The sequence below is a fragment of the Amblyraja radiata genome, chromosome 12 (genome assembly GCF_010909765.2).
Source record: "Amblyraja radiata isolate CabotCenter1 chromosome 12, sAmbRad1.1.pri, whole genome shotgun sequence".
Taxonomy (NCBI): domain Eukaryota; kingdom Metazoa; phylum Chordata; class Chondrichthyes; order Rajiformes; family Rajidae; genus Amblyraja; species Amblyraja radiata.
In genome coordinates, this window is record NC_045967.1 from 32130906 (window position 1) to 32149852 (window position 18947).

At 42.3% G+C, this 18947-nt stretch overlaps 1 protein-coding gene across 11 annotated transcripts in view; it reads right to left on the reverse strand.

The window, feature by feature from the left end:
- dach2 (dachshund family transcription factor 2) overlaps positions 1 to 18947 on the reverse strand; it is a 363969-nt gene that overhangs the window by 176510 nt on the left and 168512 nt on the right. For all 11 annotated transcript variants that reach the window (XM_033030400.1, XM_033030408.1, XM_033030406.1 and 8 more), the window contains exon 2: positions 16793 to 16908. In XM_033030400.1, coding sequence (XP_032886291.1) covers positions 16793 to 16908 — 116 coding nt within the window. The remainder of the gene's footprint in view (positions 1 to 16792; positions 16909 to 18947) is intronic.

Here is an 18947-nt window from a genome sequence, read left to right on the forward strand (position 1 = left end):
TTTGCGCCTTGATCCCGGCAGTTCCTCGGTCGCGAGTTTGAGTCTTCAATGTAGTTTTTTCTTGCAGAATAAATGTCTGTATGAAATGCAGTGTGTTGAATGAATTCCTGAATTTGTAAATGTGACTGCAGCATTGAATCACCTCTCGCACTCATGTCACCCTAGTGGGGCTACATGCCCTTAGGCGGCCTAAGGCGACATTTTCACACTCTTATATCCGTGTGCAGCAGAGGCGACGTGCGTTTGGCGCCAAACGTGAGTTTTGGCGTGCCATGTTTAGCGCCAAACATGAGCTTTGGTGAGCTTTGGTGTGCAGACGACATCCTGGAAAAAATGTCCGGTTTCTTCCAGGTAGGCGATATACCCTCCCGGGCAATATACCCTCCACTTCTCTTTTATGAAGGGGATTTAGTTCCCCTTTCTTCCAGGACCGACCGGAGGTTCCGCTGTCACCTCTGCGGGCCACCCTCGGTGAACGCTCACTCAACTTTGTCTTGGGATTCCTACTCTCCCGCGCAATGTACCCTCACCTTCTCTTTTATGAATGGGGATTTAGTTCCCCTTTCTTCGAGGACCGACCGGAGGTTCTGCTGTCACCTCTGCGGGCCGCCCTCGGTGAACGTCCTGTCTCCCTGTCCCTGGGATAGTAGGGGGCGATCAAACAGCACAATACCCCCCTCCCCCTCCAACTCCAGAGGAATCCGCTCCCCGATGGGCCGCTACGGCGATAAGTGGTAGTTCGCCCACAGCCCGAGCTGCGCGACCCCAAGAACAAGACGTACCTTGCACATCATCAGCTTCTGCCCATACGGGGAGCGTGTTCCTCTGGAGCTGGAGCGGGGCTGGAGTTGCTGATCTGGGATCTCTGTGCTTGCAGTGGGCCTGAGGGTCGGTGTCCCGATGAGGGGGCACAGCTCGGGCTGTGGGCGAACTGCCACTTGTCGCCGTAGCGGCCCATCGGGGAACGGCTTCTGGTGGTCCTGACGTCTCCGGCCAGTTTGCAGTTTTCCTCTGGAGTTGGAACGGGGCTGGGCTGCTGCTGGCTGTGGGTCTCTGGGATCTCCGTGCTTGCAGTGGGCCTGGGGGTCGGTGTCTCGTTGGTCCTGACGTCTCCGGTGACTGGCACTGACCTGCTGGCATTGCCGACGTGAAGACAGTGCAAAGCCCCCGCGCCGGTGCAATGGGCGGGGAGCTGGAGAGGGGAGAGGTCACACACATGGCCGGGAAGCAGAGGGGTGTAGGTGGGGTGAAACTGAAGGGAGCGACAATCTGCTGCTGCCTGCCCGCTGAGTTAAAAAGTTCCCACGCAAGACTCACGATACACTGTGTATCGTACAGTGTATCGTGAGTCTACCGTGGGAACTTTTTAACTCAGCGGGCAGGCAGCAGCATATTGTCAATTATTAACCCTCCCGCGCAATGTACCCTCACCTTCTCTTTTATGAATGGGGATTTAGTTCCCCTTTCTTCGAGGACCGACCGGAGGTTCCGCTGTCACCTCTGCGGGCCACCCTCGGTGAACGTTTTCAAGGACCTTTCTTCAAGGACCGAAAAAATGTCACCTATTCGGAGGTTTTCGTTATTTGGATCTTCGGATAAAAGGTTGTGCACCTGTATTAGGTAATTCTGTGTGCTCATGTTCCTTTGTAGAACTCAAACTTGTGTGTCTCCCACTCGGAGGTGACAAGTATATCGAAATTCTTAAATGGCTTGACAGGCTTGGAAGAGGGGAAATATTTCCCTTGACTGAGGGGCCTATGATGAGGGAGCATAGTTTGAGAATAGGCAGTAGGCTATTTAGTACTGCAATGAGGAGAAACATATATTCTCTGAGAAGCTGGTGAACCTTTGGAATTCACTAAACCAGAGGGCTGCAGTGGCTCACCTCATTATGGAAATGAAAGGAACCCCAGATGCTGGTATCTTGAGGAAACATAAAGTGGCCAGCAGGTCATGCCGCATTTGTGGATAGGTGACCTTTTGGGTCCGGACTCTTCTTCAGACCCTTCTTCAGTCTGAAGTTTGTTTTGATACAGCGCAGAAATAGGCCCTTCGGATCACAGAATCCGCACTGACCAGCGATACCCTTATACTAGCACTATCCTACACACTAGGGGCAATTTACAAATTTTACCGCAGCAATTAACCTACAAACCTGTACCTCTTTGGAATGTGGGAGGAAACCAGAACACCCGGAGAAAACCCACGCAGTAACAGGGAGAACGCTCAAACTCCATACAGACAGCAGTCAGGATCAAACCCGAGTCTCTGGCGCTGTAAGACAGCAAGTGTACTGCTGAGCCACTGTGCTGTCCCTTTGTGCTTTGCTCATCTTATTATGTTAATTCAACATGCAGATAGATTGATTTTGGGACATTAAAGGAATGAAGAGGTATGGGATATGAAAGAAAATAATGGTGAGATAGAAGATCAGTTATGACCATGGCGAATGCTAGAGCAGGCTTGAATGGCAGATGACCTGCTCATGCTCCTGTTTCCCAGGTTTTTTTAAAAATAGCCTAAGTCTGAAACAATTCATTCCTGTTGGAATAGAACAGACTACTACAACGTACGAGGATAAAAGGTGTATCATTTGCTTCCACAGTTCAAGGAAACAGAAAACTTTGAGAATGTACAGCAGGATACTCAATATTCAAAGAGAAAAATGTTAATGTTTTGTGAAGAGCCCTTCACCACTGACCTGGACTTTAGATGCTCTGCAGAATATTCTGTTCTTCTTCTCAGCATTCTGTTTTTTACAACATTTTTGCATTAAGACTATCTAAGAAACGTTGAGAAATTAATTTAAAGGATTCAAAAATGGTTAGCATTCAAAATATTAATGAATGTTTAGCATTCAAGTGGTTAAACTATGTAATAGAGATGTTAATGAGAAGTTGTATGGACTTCGAAAACAGTAATGATCTTGACCTTTTGGGAGCTTTGCTGTCTGTTTCCCAAGGATAATAATTGCTCATCGAGATATCACTTTCCTGTATTATTCATGTCTGTGGAAAGTAAGGGGTTGAAACCTTCTGATTTACCATTCTTGTATTTCAGAGGACAGCAACCAAGAATTATTGTGAAAATGGAACAAAAGAATTTGGTTTGTAGATGGCCCCCAGCTGTAATCATACCTTTAAATCTTGCATTGTGAGAAAGCAAGCAGTAAAATGTGGGGCAATTTAGAAAAGATCCTTTCTTAACCATTTAATTTTTTTCCAACAAAGAACAGGGCTAAAATGTTCATCCCTTCTATGGGGATCTTAAATAATAATGGAAAAGTAGCACTAACACCCACAGTGTGTTCATAAAGCAGCTGTACCATTATTCTTGGAGGAAAGAAAGTTTATTATTTCACTTTTACCCACCTCTTTTTTCTCTCTAAATGATTCATAAAGAGCCAGAGGGTGAACACAATGCATATAGATGTACACCAAAACAAATGTGACGTGGCATATTGGAACTATTGAAATGTGATTCCTTGTGAACTGTTTCTGCTAAATGGAGCATTTGAAAGGTACTGTTGCCATTGGCACATTCATTTCTTTTGCTTATACTACCGTCCTTCTTGCTTGTTACCAGTTCTTCCATACATCATATCTTTAATTGATTACAGTTTAAACGCAATTGAACAATGAGGCATTAGTAATTCCTGCTGCAAATGAGATGGCAATAAGAAGCTAATCATTGCAGAGCACAGCACCAGCCTGTGGCTCCGTACTTTGAGTTGAAATTACAATGGAATTAAAGCGGATTATTTTTTATCAAATGGGAATAAACTGTTAATTACCTCCCTGCTGCACCATATTTTTCAAGGTTGCAACTGTTATTAGCTCCAGATTAAACTGTTGAATTAATTTCCCACTTACTTGCCATTTCCAGATTTTGTTTTAGTGGAGTGCTTAATATGAAAGTGAATTAAAGTACAAATTGTTGGAGGGACAAACAATTAGGGAATTGATTGCAAACTTGTTTCAACATAAAAGTAGGATTGTGCCTTCATATTATTTTCTTGAAGGACTGCACATGTGATTAAGATTCTATTGAAGACTTTTTTTCTTCAAACTAATTTCTGAAGAAGCATTACATTCCGTACTTTCAAAGAACATTATATTTTAAATGGGCCTCAGCACGGAGCTTTTGAATGCAAAGTGTAGATGTGGGAACTGTGTGCATTGCAAGCAACATCTTACAACATACTCACCATTAAGAGACTGCTTTTGAAACATTCCTGAGGTAACCTGAATTTGGCAAAAACATCTGCTCAGCTGCCCTGCAGTTCACTTGGTCATTGTCCTGCTCAGTGGGCCACAGGGCTAACAGAAAAGAAAACTCCAAAGTTCATTCATCAGTCTATAGAGGTAAAATCAGCCAGAAAATCTCACCATGCATATGGATGTGTAGGAGCTGATTATTCAGAATCTGCACTCCCAGCACATGTTTCAGTGAAATATTAATGTAGCTATCATCACTGCGTGGTGGATTTTTCAGTTTGGCTCTGTTCATTTAATAAGTTTACCAAGTATTTAAAGAAGCAAACAATTTAATTTGAAATATTTAGAAAAATCAACAGAAAAATGCAGGAAAATTGATTTTGGTTACTATTCACTCTTTCGCATTATTTATTTTAATGCTTGTTTCAAAAATACTGCATCAAATAATGTGATAGTGCTAATTTATACTAATGAGTGCCTGATTATTTATTGTATTTTGTAGTTCCTCTTGTTGCGGTGTAATCTTAATTTATATTCCTGTTGACAAGATCCTCCCTGCTGTGCTCTCCTATCATTGTTCTACTAACCAGCTGAATCCCCTTTGAGCAAAATGTTGTTGTTGCTGAGCTATTTGCCCGTTCTACTTCAAGATGATGGAGGATTTGCTTTCATTAGGCAAAATGAAAATCTGGATGTTTGAACTGTTGCTCAGAAAACTTGATTGGAACTGTTCAAACTTGACAGTCAGTAGGAAACAAACAGCTCTCATACCTACAGTAGCCCTTTTTTTTTGTTTCTCCAGCAAATTCAACATAGGCAACGAGTTCCAGATGAATCTGGAGGTGATAGACTTCTGACCGACATCTACTATAAACGCACTGACTCCCATGGCTATCTGGGCTACACTTCTTCCCACCCTGCTTCCTGTAAGGACTCCATCCCCTACTCCCAATTCCTCCGTCTATGCCGCATCTGCTCCCAGGATGAGGTGTTCCACACCAAGGCATCGGAAATGTCCTCATTCTTCAGGGAACGGGGGATCCCCTCTTCTACCATAGATGAGGCTCTCACAAGGATTTCTCCAATACCCCGTGATACTGCTCTCTCTCCCCATCCCCCCACTCGTAACAAGGGCAGAGTCCCCCTAGTCCTCACCTTCCACGCTACCAGCCGTCACGTACAACAAATAATCCTCCGTCATTTTCGCCATCTCCAACGTGACCCCACCACTTGCCACATCTTCCCATCTTCTCCCCAGTTTGCTTTCCGCAGTGACCGCTCCTTCCGTAACTCCCTGGTCCATTCATCCCTTCCCACACGAACCACCCCTTCTCCGGGCACTTTCCCTTGCAACCGCAAGAAATGCTACATTTGTCGCTTTACCTCCCCCCTTGACCTCATTCAAGGACCCAAGCAGTCTTTCCAGGTGCGACAGAGGTTCACCTGCCCCTCCTCCAACCTCATCTATTGCATCCGCTGCTCTAGGTGTCAGCTGCTCTACATCGGTGAGACCAAGCGTAGGCTTGGCGATCGCTTCGCCCAACACCTCCGCTCGGTCCGCATTAACCAACCTGATCTCCCGGTGGCTCAGCACTTCAACTCCCTCTCCCATTACAAATCCGGCAGTTCTGTCCTGGGCCTCCTCCATGGTCAGAGTGAGGACCACCGGAAATTGGAGGAGCAGCACTTCATATTTTGCTTGGGCAGTTTGTACCCCAGCGGTATGAACATTGACTTCTCTAATTTCTGGTAGTCCTTACTGTCTCCTCCCCTTCTCAGCTCTCCCTCTAGCCCTCTGGCTCCTCCTCTTCCTTTCTTCTTCCCGCCCCCCCCCCCCCCCACCCTCACATCAGTCTGAAGAAGGGTTTCGGCCCGAAACCTTGCCTATTTCCTTCGCTCCATAGATACTGCCTCACCCGCTGAGTTTCTCCAGCATTTTTGTCTACCTTTGATTTTCCAGCATCTGCAGTTCCTTCTTAACCAGATGAAAACCAGTTTGTTTTCCTGAACTCTCTAACTCTAACCTGAACTCTCTAACTGTGTTTCTTCAAGCTGTACCACTGCACCAGCTGAAACAAAGCCTGGTTCCCATCCATGGGGCCTGACTATTGTACAACTGGTCCACTCATCTCAAGTGTTTAACACTCCAGAAGGGAATGTCACAAGTGTATTGAGCAAATGTAATTAGCTCCGCCTGCCACCTGAAAGGTCATTCTCACCTGGAGGCATTGTTACAAGTTCAATCTACCACGTAAGTAGGTGCAGGAGTAGGCCATTCGATCCTTCGAGCCAGCACCGCCATAATCAAATCCTCTCGCTATGAAGGCCAACATGCCATTTGCTTTCTTCACAGCCTGCTCTACCTGCATGCTTATTTTCAGTGACTGATATACAAGGATACCCATGTCTCATTGCACCTCCCCTTTTCCTAATCTGATACCATTCAGATAATAATCTGCCTTCTTGTTCCTGCCACCAAAGTGGATAACCTCACATTGATCCACATTATAGTGCATCTGCCATGCATCTGCCCACTCACCCAACCTATCCAAAGTCACGCTGCAGCCTCATAGCATCCTCCTCGCAGTTCACACTACCACTCAGCTTTGTCATCTGTAAACTTGGAGATGGTACTAATCACTGCCTGCCATTCTGAAAAGGACCCGTTAATTCCTACTCTTTGCTTCCTCTCTGCCAACCAGTTCTCTATCCATGTCAATACCCTATCCCCAATGCCATGTGCTCTAATTTTGCACACTAATCTCTTGTGTGGGACCTTGTCAAAGGCTTTTTGAAAGTCCAGATACACCACATCCACTGGCTCTCCCTTATCCATTCCACTTGTTACATCGTCCAAACATTCAAGAAGAATAGTCAACCATGATTTTCCCTTCATAAATCCATGCTGACTTTGACTGATCTTATCACTGCTTTCCAAATGCGCTGCTATTACAAAACATAGCACAGAATCCCTAATTTTATTCATTCCACAATCTCCTTATCGCTTACATGCCAGAACAGACTCGCACTGGCCATTTATAATTGTATGAAAACTTGATCCATAGATACAATAAGGATCGCCATTTAATTTAAATCAGGTAACTATGTCTTTCAAGTTTTGTAGGAAAGTACTGCAGATGCAGATTTAAATTGAAGGTAGACTCAAAATGCAGGAGTAACTCAGCGGGACAGGCAGCATCTCTGGAGAGAAGGAATAGGGTCTCGGAAGAATGGTCTCGACCCAAAACGTTACCTATTCCTCCTCTCCAGAGATGTTACCTGCCCCGCTGAGTTACTCCAGCATTTTGTGCCTACCATGTCTTTCATATTTATGCCTATACCCACTTCTGTTTGCCTTTCCAATGTTTTTGAAGGCACACTCAACACTGTCCATAATAAAACCCTCTAGTAGCTTAGATGTGACATTTATCCTTCCCAAAGTTAATTCACTCTGACCTTGGCTTTTGGGATCATAAAGTCCAATGGCAGTGATTGATCAGGAACAGAGAAGAATTTTCAGACAGCAAGCAGGGTTCAGCATTCACTTTCATCAAATTTTATAAAAGCAAAATAAAGATTAGAATCTGCTTTGGGGGTTTAGGTACAAATTGAAAACTCATAAGAAAGCTTTTAAAAGATATTACTCACTAAACCTTTGGCAATCAAGAGTCAAGAGTGTTCTTATTGTCATACATACCAACAATGGAACAATTAAATTCTTACTCTCTCTGTTATGTTGTGATATGAAGACTTTTAACATTCTTCAAATATAAACCAATTTTCTCAGGATCAAAAAAAAAATTGTTGTCAGTAATTACAAGTGATAAATATTCATTTACTCTTCATTCGACAATACTTAACCTTTAAGTTTTTTTTCCCAGCAACAATAAATTGCAAAACATTGAAATTCACATCAGTTCAGTGATTTCAATTAATTTCCTTTTGCAAAGACTTCAAAGATTGCATTTACAGGCTTGTTAAGCTGCTGCGAGTGGGAATTTCAGTGCTCTATTGTTGGTACATATGACAATTACACACTCGTGAGTCCTGACTTCAACAGTGGACCAGTGGAGGTTCAAGCCATACTGGCTATCCGCATTTCATGACATATGTGGGAACTCTAGGTAAAATCAGTGAACAGTGACATTGTGCTCTATCACAACAAGCAAAAATACAAAACAAAACTAATGGGCATATTTCCCTATGACATGGTGACCTTGCTGGCTTTAATTAAAATTACCAATTCATTGTAAACAAAAACAGAAAATGCTGGAAATATTTGTAAGTCCACCTCTGTAGAAGGATAAATAGAATTAAAGTTTCAGGTCAAGGACCTTCATCAGAACTCAGAAAGAAAAGACTCGAGTTACTTTTATGTTGCTGAGAAGTTTAGGGAGATGTGTACAGAGCCTGAATTTCAACAAGTTTGTGTTGTTATATTTCTGTGTATAGTTCTGTGTGTATGGGAACTGGCCAGTTATGAAATCTTGGCTCCATTTATTTTTCTTAGGGCTGCCATCTAAAACTGGCTTTGCGATTTCTTCATCGAAGACTACAGTTGGTTAGATTTGGTCACAACATTTCCTCCACCCTGACCCTCAACACTAGTGCCCTTGAGAGTTGTGTGCTCAATCCTTTACTACTCTGAAGAAGTCTGAAGAAAGAACCCGACCTGAATCGTCACCTAGCTATTTTCTCCAGAGGTGCTGTCTGACTTGTTGAGTTACTGCAGCATTTTGTGTCTATCCTTGCTTACTCCCTGTATGCCCATGCCTGTGTTGTTAAGTACAATGACAACTTGATCTTTAAATTTGCCACTGATACCACTGTTGACAGCCACATCTACAAAAATTATGAGACAAAATACAGGAAAGAGATCAAGAATTCAGTGCCATGGTGTCAGGCCAATAACAAGCCCTTAACATCATCAAGACAAAAGTGTTCGCTGTTGACCTAAGGAAATGAGTGGGTGAGCACAACACTGTCCTCATCAATAGAGCTGTTGCAGAGGTGGTCAATACCTTCAAATTCCTAAGTATGCATATTACCAGCAATCCAATCTAATCTCTTCACACAAATGCAGTAATCAGGGAAGCACATCTGTACATTTACATTCTTGCTCTTAACTTTACCCCATATGGCTATTTTACATTGTACATTGAAGTTTGTTTGTACTACTCCCATTTTGCTTTCCATTATTGCACCATCCTGTTGTTTTGCACTTATCATTAAACTTAGCATTGTATTTATTATTACTGTATGCATAGTTTATTCCGTGAGCTTCATGTTAAGAATTTATTTCATCCCACCCCTGGTTGATGTACATGAAATTTGGACCTATTGACATGGGGGGTTATAAATAAAGTGTACATGTGCGTACAAAAATATTGTCTCAAGAATATCTTGGACAAGAAGTGTAATGCAATTTGCTTCAAGGCATTTCACTGAATATTTCATTTCATTTTGTTTTGTGGCCATGTATAAGATACATACAGGATATGAATTTAGCGCGTTGCCTATTAATACAATAGTTGTGCATTCATTCATTCATTCATTCTGCGATCCTCAGATGCATTCCTTCACTAAAATCAATGGAGAATGCTTGATTCAGATGAAGGGACATGGCCATAAATTTTCATTATGACTGTCAGAATTATTGATGTTGCAGGTCAGGCTCTGTGATCAGCACTTTTAATTCATCATTACAGGTCTTGATTTCAATTTGAGTGTCTTTTCAGGGCTGTCTACAAATAGTTCATTTGAAGATATACGAAAAGATAAATGCTAATGACTCTATTGTATATTTTTTTAATCGCAGCAATAAGGAATTGGCACAACATTATCAGATGATAAAATTATTCGGATTCATTGATAAAGGCAAGGACCTTAATAAAAGGGACAATATACTGAAGTTAGAAGAGTCAGTGGAAGACACATTTCCTAAGAAAAAGGACAAAAGTCCAAATTTTGATTGTGGTAAGACTTTGATAATTCCTCCTAGATTTGATCCAAGAATAGTGTCAATCTTTAAAACGAATGAATTTAATGTCAAAGTTCCTCATAATTGTTGCTAAATTATATTTATGCAGGAGCCAAAGAAATGCAGCAGTATCCTATATGAAAATATTTCGTTTTGTGAAATGGTGGTCAACTTCAGGAACCTTTATCTGTTTGTTCAGACTGTTTAATGTTGATCCTCACCCTTGGATTTCAATTTGAACTTGATCATATGAACAAGAACACTCTGCAGTTTTGAAAATGTTATCCTGATTTACATGGCACCAAGAGAAAAGCAAATCTGAACATTGGTTCTCCTAGAACTGTTGCACATCAAGAAAGCTAATACGATAATTGTAATCTCTTCAGGTTTGATTGCATGGTTCACAATTCTGTTGACCCAGAAATTCATTGGCACTAAACTTGGGTTGTGTAATGTACATTCACCAGATTATAACTACATGATTGGTATGAGGTTCAGGCAGCACACCTGTGTAATAGGTGATACCAATTGATGTTCTCCTCAGGGGTGCACATAAGTATGAGTCGATCTAGGACGCCTTCTAAAATTGACCAGCACTATCTAACATTATGTCTGCATCTCGGAATCCAATCACTGTTAACAGCTTGGAGCGGCCCACAGCGGTCATGGGAACGCGGATATAGGAGAGATACCCCATACCACGGATCTGAAAATCTTGATATCAAGTAAGATCCTGCACCCATTGGAGCCCAGGAAACAACCAAGAGCAGCAATGAAGATGCAATGGGAGGTGGTGGCCAGAACGATCAGTGCCCACCATAACTCACTGAGGACCCGGTCTCAGTGACAAAGGAAATGTTTAGCAATAATAGGCCAAGTCAGCCAAATCAGTAGCTTCCACTGAATCAGAGATTGTTGAGAATGTCATAAGGCTTATGCGTAAAACTGACTCCACCTTAGCTTTATCCCATAATCTTTTCTGCTTTGCCATTCCTTTCTCCCCCCAGGTGCTGCTCAATCCGCTGCGTTCCTCCTACAGTGTGTTTTTTAATAATGAGCAGTAAATGCAGGAAACACTCAAGCTAGTCAGGCAGCATCTGCGGAAATAGAGTTAATGTTTCAGGTCGAAAACCCTTACCTAACTGGGAAAGAGAGAAACTCAGTTTTCAGTAGCAGAGAAAGTGGAGGGCAGATGGGCTGGCCTCTGAACAGTAAAGACTCCACCCCATCTACCTCAGAAAGTTTTCAGCTCTAATCCTAATGCTATCTCCCCTCAGTACCTCTCTCTTCACCTTTTACAAAACTCCTCAAACCCAGTGTCAATTATTACACTTTCAATCATCTTTTTCCTCTATCTGATCAGTAAGTACCTATTTCTCATGTGTGATGTTCACTGCCTAAAAGATTCAATTTCAATATGTTGTGCCACACATGGAATAACTATTTTATTTCTTAAGGGAAGCTGTTGCAGTGTTTAACTGATAAATGTTTGTTCAATTTATGCAATGATTGAATGGCAAATACAATCCACAGCAATTCTCACTTGAATATTTGTACATTAGAACTATTATAAAACAGAAAACCATCTCATTAGCGCACACGATGTTCCTCATTCATTCTTCTGAATATCCTTCATTTTCTACAACACCACAAGCGGCATCCAGTGCGCTGCTGAGAAAGTTTTGAAGGGAGAAATGAAAATGACTTTTGGCTAAGTGGGCACTGAAGAGAAATGACGCACACCAATCCAGATTAAAATCCCAGTGGCAAGAATACAGGAATGTATGCATGAGCAGCATGACATAATCAATAAAATATTTTGGATTGAAAATTCTATTATAGCACTGGTGCTGTTTGTGTACATGTGGAGTAAGCGTTTAGGATGCTAACATAAAATTATGCAGTAATCACAACAGAGTCTGTGAGTAGAATCTAAGAATAGGAACAGAGTGTCGGAGCTGCTCTGCCATCAGATTTATATGGGAATAACATGTCGTTTATGCATCAGCACACAGCAAAGGAAAGCAATCCCTGTGAAGCTAATCTAATAATGGACTGTAAGTTAGTGATTACTGTTTCATGTAAAGTAGTTCTCGGTAGCATTAATGGCCTAATTCTGAGGGACTTGCTACTTACTGTGGTGAGACTAGTAACTGGAATACTTCTGACAGATCTACAGGCTCAGGTTTACTGCATGGATTAGCTTGAATAGCCATATTAAATGAAACAGAATAAAATAAAAACAATTTTACACTGAGTGAAGGCCTGACTTATAGGAACTGGCAGCTTCTGTGGCCCAAGGCACAGAATTAGTTTTGCCACTCGATAATTTGACTGATTCACTTCACCGCCCAGAACAGGACATTTTATGCTTGATTTATATATAATCAAGTCACCTGCTCAGTGCTGGGAAAGGCCAAGTCAATCCTAATCTGCTGAGTGTACTGAGTGTCTGGTGAAGAATACAACACATCAACGTGTTTCCTGCCACACTACTGAGATTTTATTAACATTGTTAATAACTCCTTCTATTCTCGCTTTTTAAACGGCAATAATATCTATCATAACGCTAATATGAAGTTGAAACCCATCCAAATGTAGCAAATATGATATCAGAAAGATTACTAGGATAAGCACATCTTTGCCAAGGCCTATTTGCCACAAAGGCTGCACTTCAGTAGATCTTTTTGCACTATTTATGTCCAAATTGTGAAAATGCCATTGTTAATCCTGTATTATATTTTGAAAGAAATTATTTTGTTACGTGGATCCATTGAAATAGATATCACCATGTAAGCAATATAAACAAATACAACATCTGAAACATGCTTTTATTTTAACTCATTGTTTTCACCAAGGGAAACAGGCCCTTCGGCCCACCGTGTCCGCCCCGACCAGCAATCTCCGCACATTAACACTATCCTACACACATTAGGGATTAGGGATTTGTACCAAGCCAATCAACCTCCATATGTCTTTGCATTGTGGGAGGAGACTGAAGATCTCGGAGAACAACCACGCGGTCACGGGGAGAACGTGCAAATTCCATACAAACAGCACCCGTGGTCGGGATCAAACCAGGGTCTCTGGCGTTGTAAGCACTGTAATGCCCCTGTCCCACTTAGGAAACCTAAACGGAAACCTCTGGAGACTTTGCGCCCCACCCAAGGTTTCCATGCGGTTCCTGGAGGTTGCAGGTGGTTGCCGGAGGTTGCAGGTAGTGGAAGCAGGTAGGGAGACTGACAAAAACCTCCGGGAACCGCACGGAAACCTTGGGTGGGGTGCAAAGTCTCCAGAGGTTTCCGTTCAGGTTTCCTAAGTGGGACAGGGGCATAAGGCAGCAACTCTACCACTGTGGCACCCCCTCTCAAATACATTTGTCAGTCTTTCTAGTTTTGTGATCAGAATGCAAATCCTAATCCACAATATGGCATCTGGCATAGGGGTCTTTCACTCATTCCACTGATACCTTTCATACACAGAGGATTCACAGTATTAAGTGATGCCCACACGAGTCACTACAACTGACCTCCATCTTGTTGGATCACAGATAGCAATCAGGACTAATATGCCCCGAGTCATCTCACTCTATTGCTGTGAATCCAGATCGGGCAATTTTAGCTAATTCATCAAAAGTGGAAGATTAGGTATGTATGGCTCAATGTTACATTGGATCATCAGTTTGTGGTTTTCAAGTTGAAATACCCAAACGAAAAATAGTATTACGGGTTCTGTTCTAGAATAGGATAATCACAGAGAAAAATAATGTAGAATGATTATGGATTTAACTGCAATTTAAAGGCAGTTATTGGGTTATGTAAAACTGGGTCACTGTCTAATAAAGTGCAATGACTTCAATTCAATTCTAATTCTTTGTAACCCTTTTTTTGAAGAAGCTTGTGCAGTGCAGTACATACTGCAATTGGATTGGTGAACTACAAGTGCATGATCAGGCAAAGCCCTGTCATTAACAATTAAATTTGACCTTGTCATATTTGATAACTACACAGCACAAATACTTTTCCAATGTTTAAAGGTTAATGAACATTGTCACTATACCTTTATTTGCCTCGCTGTGGGCCACAGTCTTGTTTGTTCAGTAATTTTCAAACACATTTTTATAATGTACGTGTAAGACTGTAGAAGACAAATTCTCTTTAGTTGTTTTGGGGCAAACCAGATGGAGTTCAGACACTATGGGGTGTGTCATTTATCACAGTGACAGCAGGTAGGTAGAAGTACTCCTAGCAGCCGTGGATAAGTCATCTCTTTTCATATGGAGCAGCTTTAGGGTAGCAACATTGGATTTTCAAAGAAATAAAGAGATTTGAAATTGAATTTAACTCATAGAACATGGCATAATGCTAACCCATTCCCACCTAATTTTGGGACATTTCCATTGTTGTTAAGAGATATTCACAACTATTTATGAGTACATTATGCATGGAAGATATATTTGGAAACTGACCATGGTTATTTCTATGTAACATGCACATTCCATTTGGTCCTCACCATAACCCATTCTTCACCCCACAATACCTGATATTTCCTTCAAGACTCCTTTGATGATAGGAAAAATAACAAAAACATCTTGATTATAGAATCTCCATCATTTAGAACGTCATACCCCTTAACCAGCAATGGCGATATTGAAGGCCAACCCTACCAACCCTAATTGCTCTTATAAAGAGCAGACACAGACAGAATGGACCAAATGGCTGACTCTTGTGCTATGAGTTATTAAGATTCTAAAACAAATTGATATCCTTTCCCTTTGGCTTCTCCCCACACTGTCAGTCACTGACACTGTCAGGAAATATCAGGTATTGTGGGGTGAAGAATGTCAGCAGCGGCCTCTGCAGTCCGTCTGTCTTTTTATTGTTTTCTGTCTTGTTCTATGTAGTTTTTATTGTTTTTTATGTCGGGGTATGTGTGTGTGGGGGTGGGGGAACTTTAAGGTCTTTCCCCTGCACGGGAGACCCGACCTTTTCTTTGTCGGGTCTCCGTTGTCGTTGGGGCTGCAACGTGGAGCGGCCTCCAACAGGAATGACCTGGGGCTCCAGTCGCGGAGCTGCGAATTTACTCACCATCACGGAGCTGGCCAAGTCCGGAGCGGGTGGAGCTGTGGTGGACGCTGCTGTGACCCGACACCCGGAGATTCGGAAGCTCCTACCGCAGGTCTGTGGACGGTAATGCCGGGAGCCCGCGGGTCCCTGGTGGGGGGCCGCTTTTCGGGGCTACCGCAGCGGCGACTTCTCCCGCCCGAGTTGCGGGGTTGAAGATTACCTGGAGCGGGGCCTTACATCACCGCCCCGCGCGGCTTGGAATGGCCGCGGGACTTTGTGAGCGCCCGCCGGGGCTCCAACACCAAGAGCCCGCTGGGGCACCAACACCAAGAGCCCGCCGGGGCTCCAACACCAAGAGCCCGCCGGGGCTCCAACACCAAGACCCGGTGCGTGGCCTTGCATCGCCCGGCGTGGCTTTAATGGCTGCGGGACATTTAACATCGCCCGCCGGGGGCTTTGACTCTGTCTTTGACTCTGACATGGGGGGGAGAGGGGAGTGCAGGGGAGAGATATGTTTAAGTTTTGCCTTCCATCACAGTGAGGAGGACTCACTGTGATGGATGTTTATGTGAATTGAATTGTGTTGGTGTGTGTCTTGGTTCTTTTTTTGTATGGCTGCAGAAACCAAATTTCGTTTGAACCTCATGTGAGGTTCAAATGATAATAAAAGGTATTGTATTGTATTGTATTGTGTTGTCATTCCCACAAGACAATAAAGACCAATAAGGACAATGCGAGCGACCTTGGGGACTCTTTGGGACAAAGTGAGAGATAAAAACAAACTGCCAGAGGGACACGACAGGTCAGACAGCATCTGGGGAGTAAAAGGAACAGGCAACGTTTCAACTCGGTACTCAAGACTAGGAGACAAAAGAGAGAGACTGAGCTCATGTCTCAGAATTCCACTATTGTGTTCCTTGGTCATCAGATGAGGATGGGATCAGATGTGGCTTTATCCCTTCTTACCTCATGTTGAGTAGATAGCTGACATAATTACATCACAGATTTGACTGGGTACTTGTCAGACGATCAGAGAGGAGTATGTCCCTGTTGTATATTACCTGACTGGATACCAACACATTGGAGAGGACAAAAGTGGCAAAAATATTTTCAAACATTGTAATTTACACTTAAAAATGTTAATTGTAAGACTACAAAAGTACCATTATAAAAGAATTGTCATAATATATAGATAAATAAAGTACCAATATTAGAATTCTGAATTTGAGGATTCACTTTATGAAAGTTATTGTATTTCTCATTGATCAAACCAACAACTCTCATTGTGTCCTGGGAGAAAATGGCAATATATAACTTGAGAAATGAATATGCGTATCAAACAACATTGAATCTGAAACAATGTAACAACAAAGCTATATTGTTTTTTATGAATACTCAAAAAATCCAATATTCCAACCTCTACTGAAGCATAAAACCCCCTGAAGGACAAGCCTATTCAATCAATATTAGTTCATTTCAATTGAAAAGCCTTACAATGTCTGTGCTGATGATTTTATGGATTTCATTACCTGTTGGTGAGATGATTCCTGGCGATAAGAGACCTGGGACTGCATGGGGCATGATGCGAGAATTTTCTGGCAACGTTACACTCAGTGTACGTTTTGGAGGTCTTCCAGGCCTGGAGCTGTCGTGGGAGAAAATAATTTATTTTAATTGTTTTTGCTACTTTGAAGAAAAATATTTATTTTACACTGATGGTCAAAAATAATTCTCTCAAATTCCAATAACAATCAATTAATAGGAGCATGAAATGTAAAACCATTAATCTTGCAGAACATCTACCAAAGCCTGCCTAGTAAATTCTATTTCTCTATATATTCACTCATCCGTGGGAATATGAATGTTGCAGCTACGGCCTACATTTAACGTCCATCCATACTTGAGATAGAGTCATAGAGTAACACAGCATGGAAACATGCCCTTCGGCCCAACTTGCCCAGGTCAACCAAGATGCCCCATCCACGCTAGTTCCACCTGCCCATGTTTGGCCCATATCCCTCTAAACCTTTCATATCCATGTACCTGTCCAAAGGTCTTTTATATGTTGTTATTGTACCTGCTTCAATTACCTCCTCTGGCAGCTCGTTCTATATACCTACCACCTTATGTGTGGAAAAAGTTTCCTCTCAGGTTCCTATTAATCATTCCCCTCTCACTTTAACCCTATGACCTCTGGTTCATGATTCCCTACTTTGGATAAAAGAATCTGTGCATCTACCCATTCTATTCCCATCATGATCTTATACACCTCCACAAGATCACCCTTCATCCTCGTGTGCTCCAAGGAATAAAGTCCTTGCCTGCCCAACCACTCCCTATAGTTCAGGCCCTCAAGTCCTGGCAACATCCTCGTAAATCTTCTCTGCACGTTTCCAGCTTAACAACATATTTTCTATAGCAGGGTGACAAAAATGTAACACAACACTCCAAATGTAGCCTCAGCAATATCTTGTTCAGCTTTAACATAATATCCAAAAATCTATACTCAATACCCCAACTGATGAAGGCCAATGTACCATAAACCTTCTTGACCACCCTATCTACCTGTGACACCACTTTCAGGAACTATGTAACTGCACTCATCGAGCCTTCTGCTTTACAACACTTCCCAGAGCTCTGACAATAACTGTGAAGGTACTGCCCTGGTTTGACTTACCAAAATACAACACCTCGCACTTTACATGCATTAAACTCCATTAACCATTCCTCCGCCCACTTGCCCAACTGACCAAGATGCTACTATAATTTTTTATAACTATCTACACCATCTATAATTCCACTTTAATGTCATCTGCAAATTTACTAATCATACTTTGAAAATTTTCACCCAAATAGTCAATACAAACCACAAACAGATATAGACCCAACACTGATCCCTGAGGCACGCAACTAGTCACAGGCCTCCAGTCCGAAAAACAACCTTCTACCATTATCATTTGCTTCCTCCCATTATGGTAATTTTCTATCCAGTCAGCTAGCTCTCCCTGGATCCTGTGTGATCTAACTTTCTATAGCAGACTACCATGTTGTATCTTATCAAAAGCCCTGCTGTAATCCATATAGACCCCCCCCCCCCCCCCCCCCAGTCTTCCAGCACCTCACCCATATCTAATGATGATTAATGTATCTCAGCCAGGGCACCTGCAATTTCTTCTCTAGCTTCCCACCGTGTCCTTAGATATATTCGATTGTCTCGAAACCAAGCAGCTTGCTAGGCCATTTCAGACGGAGATCTCGTTGTTGTGGGTCTGGAGTCTCATAGATGTCATACCAGGAATGGATGACTGATCTGTTTCCCAAAAGGCCAAGAGTGAACAAAATGGATGTTTACAACAATCTAGTTGTTCATGGTCACCATTACTATCATTAGCTTTTTATTTTGGATTTTCTAAATTATTTCAAAATAAATTCTCCAGCTGTGTGATGGGATTCTGAATCCTGTCTCCATGTCAATAATTTAGGCCTCTAAATTCTAGTTGACCACTATGTCACTGTACCCTTTCTGCTTGTTTGGGAGGATAGGAAACAGTGAGGTGGAAAACGGAACAGCACGTTTGAACCAAGTCTTCCTTCAACATTATTCATAATCGAAGAGATTTTATTACTAGAGCATGTTAAATTAAATGCCTTTATTCCACAAGTGGGACTTGTTAATGGCTATTG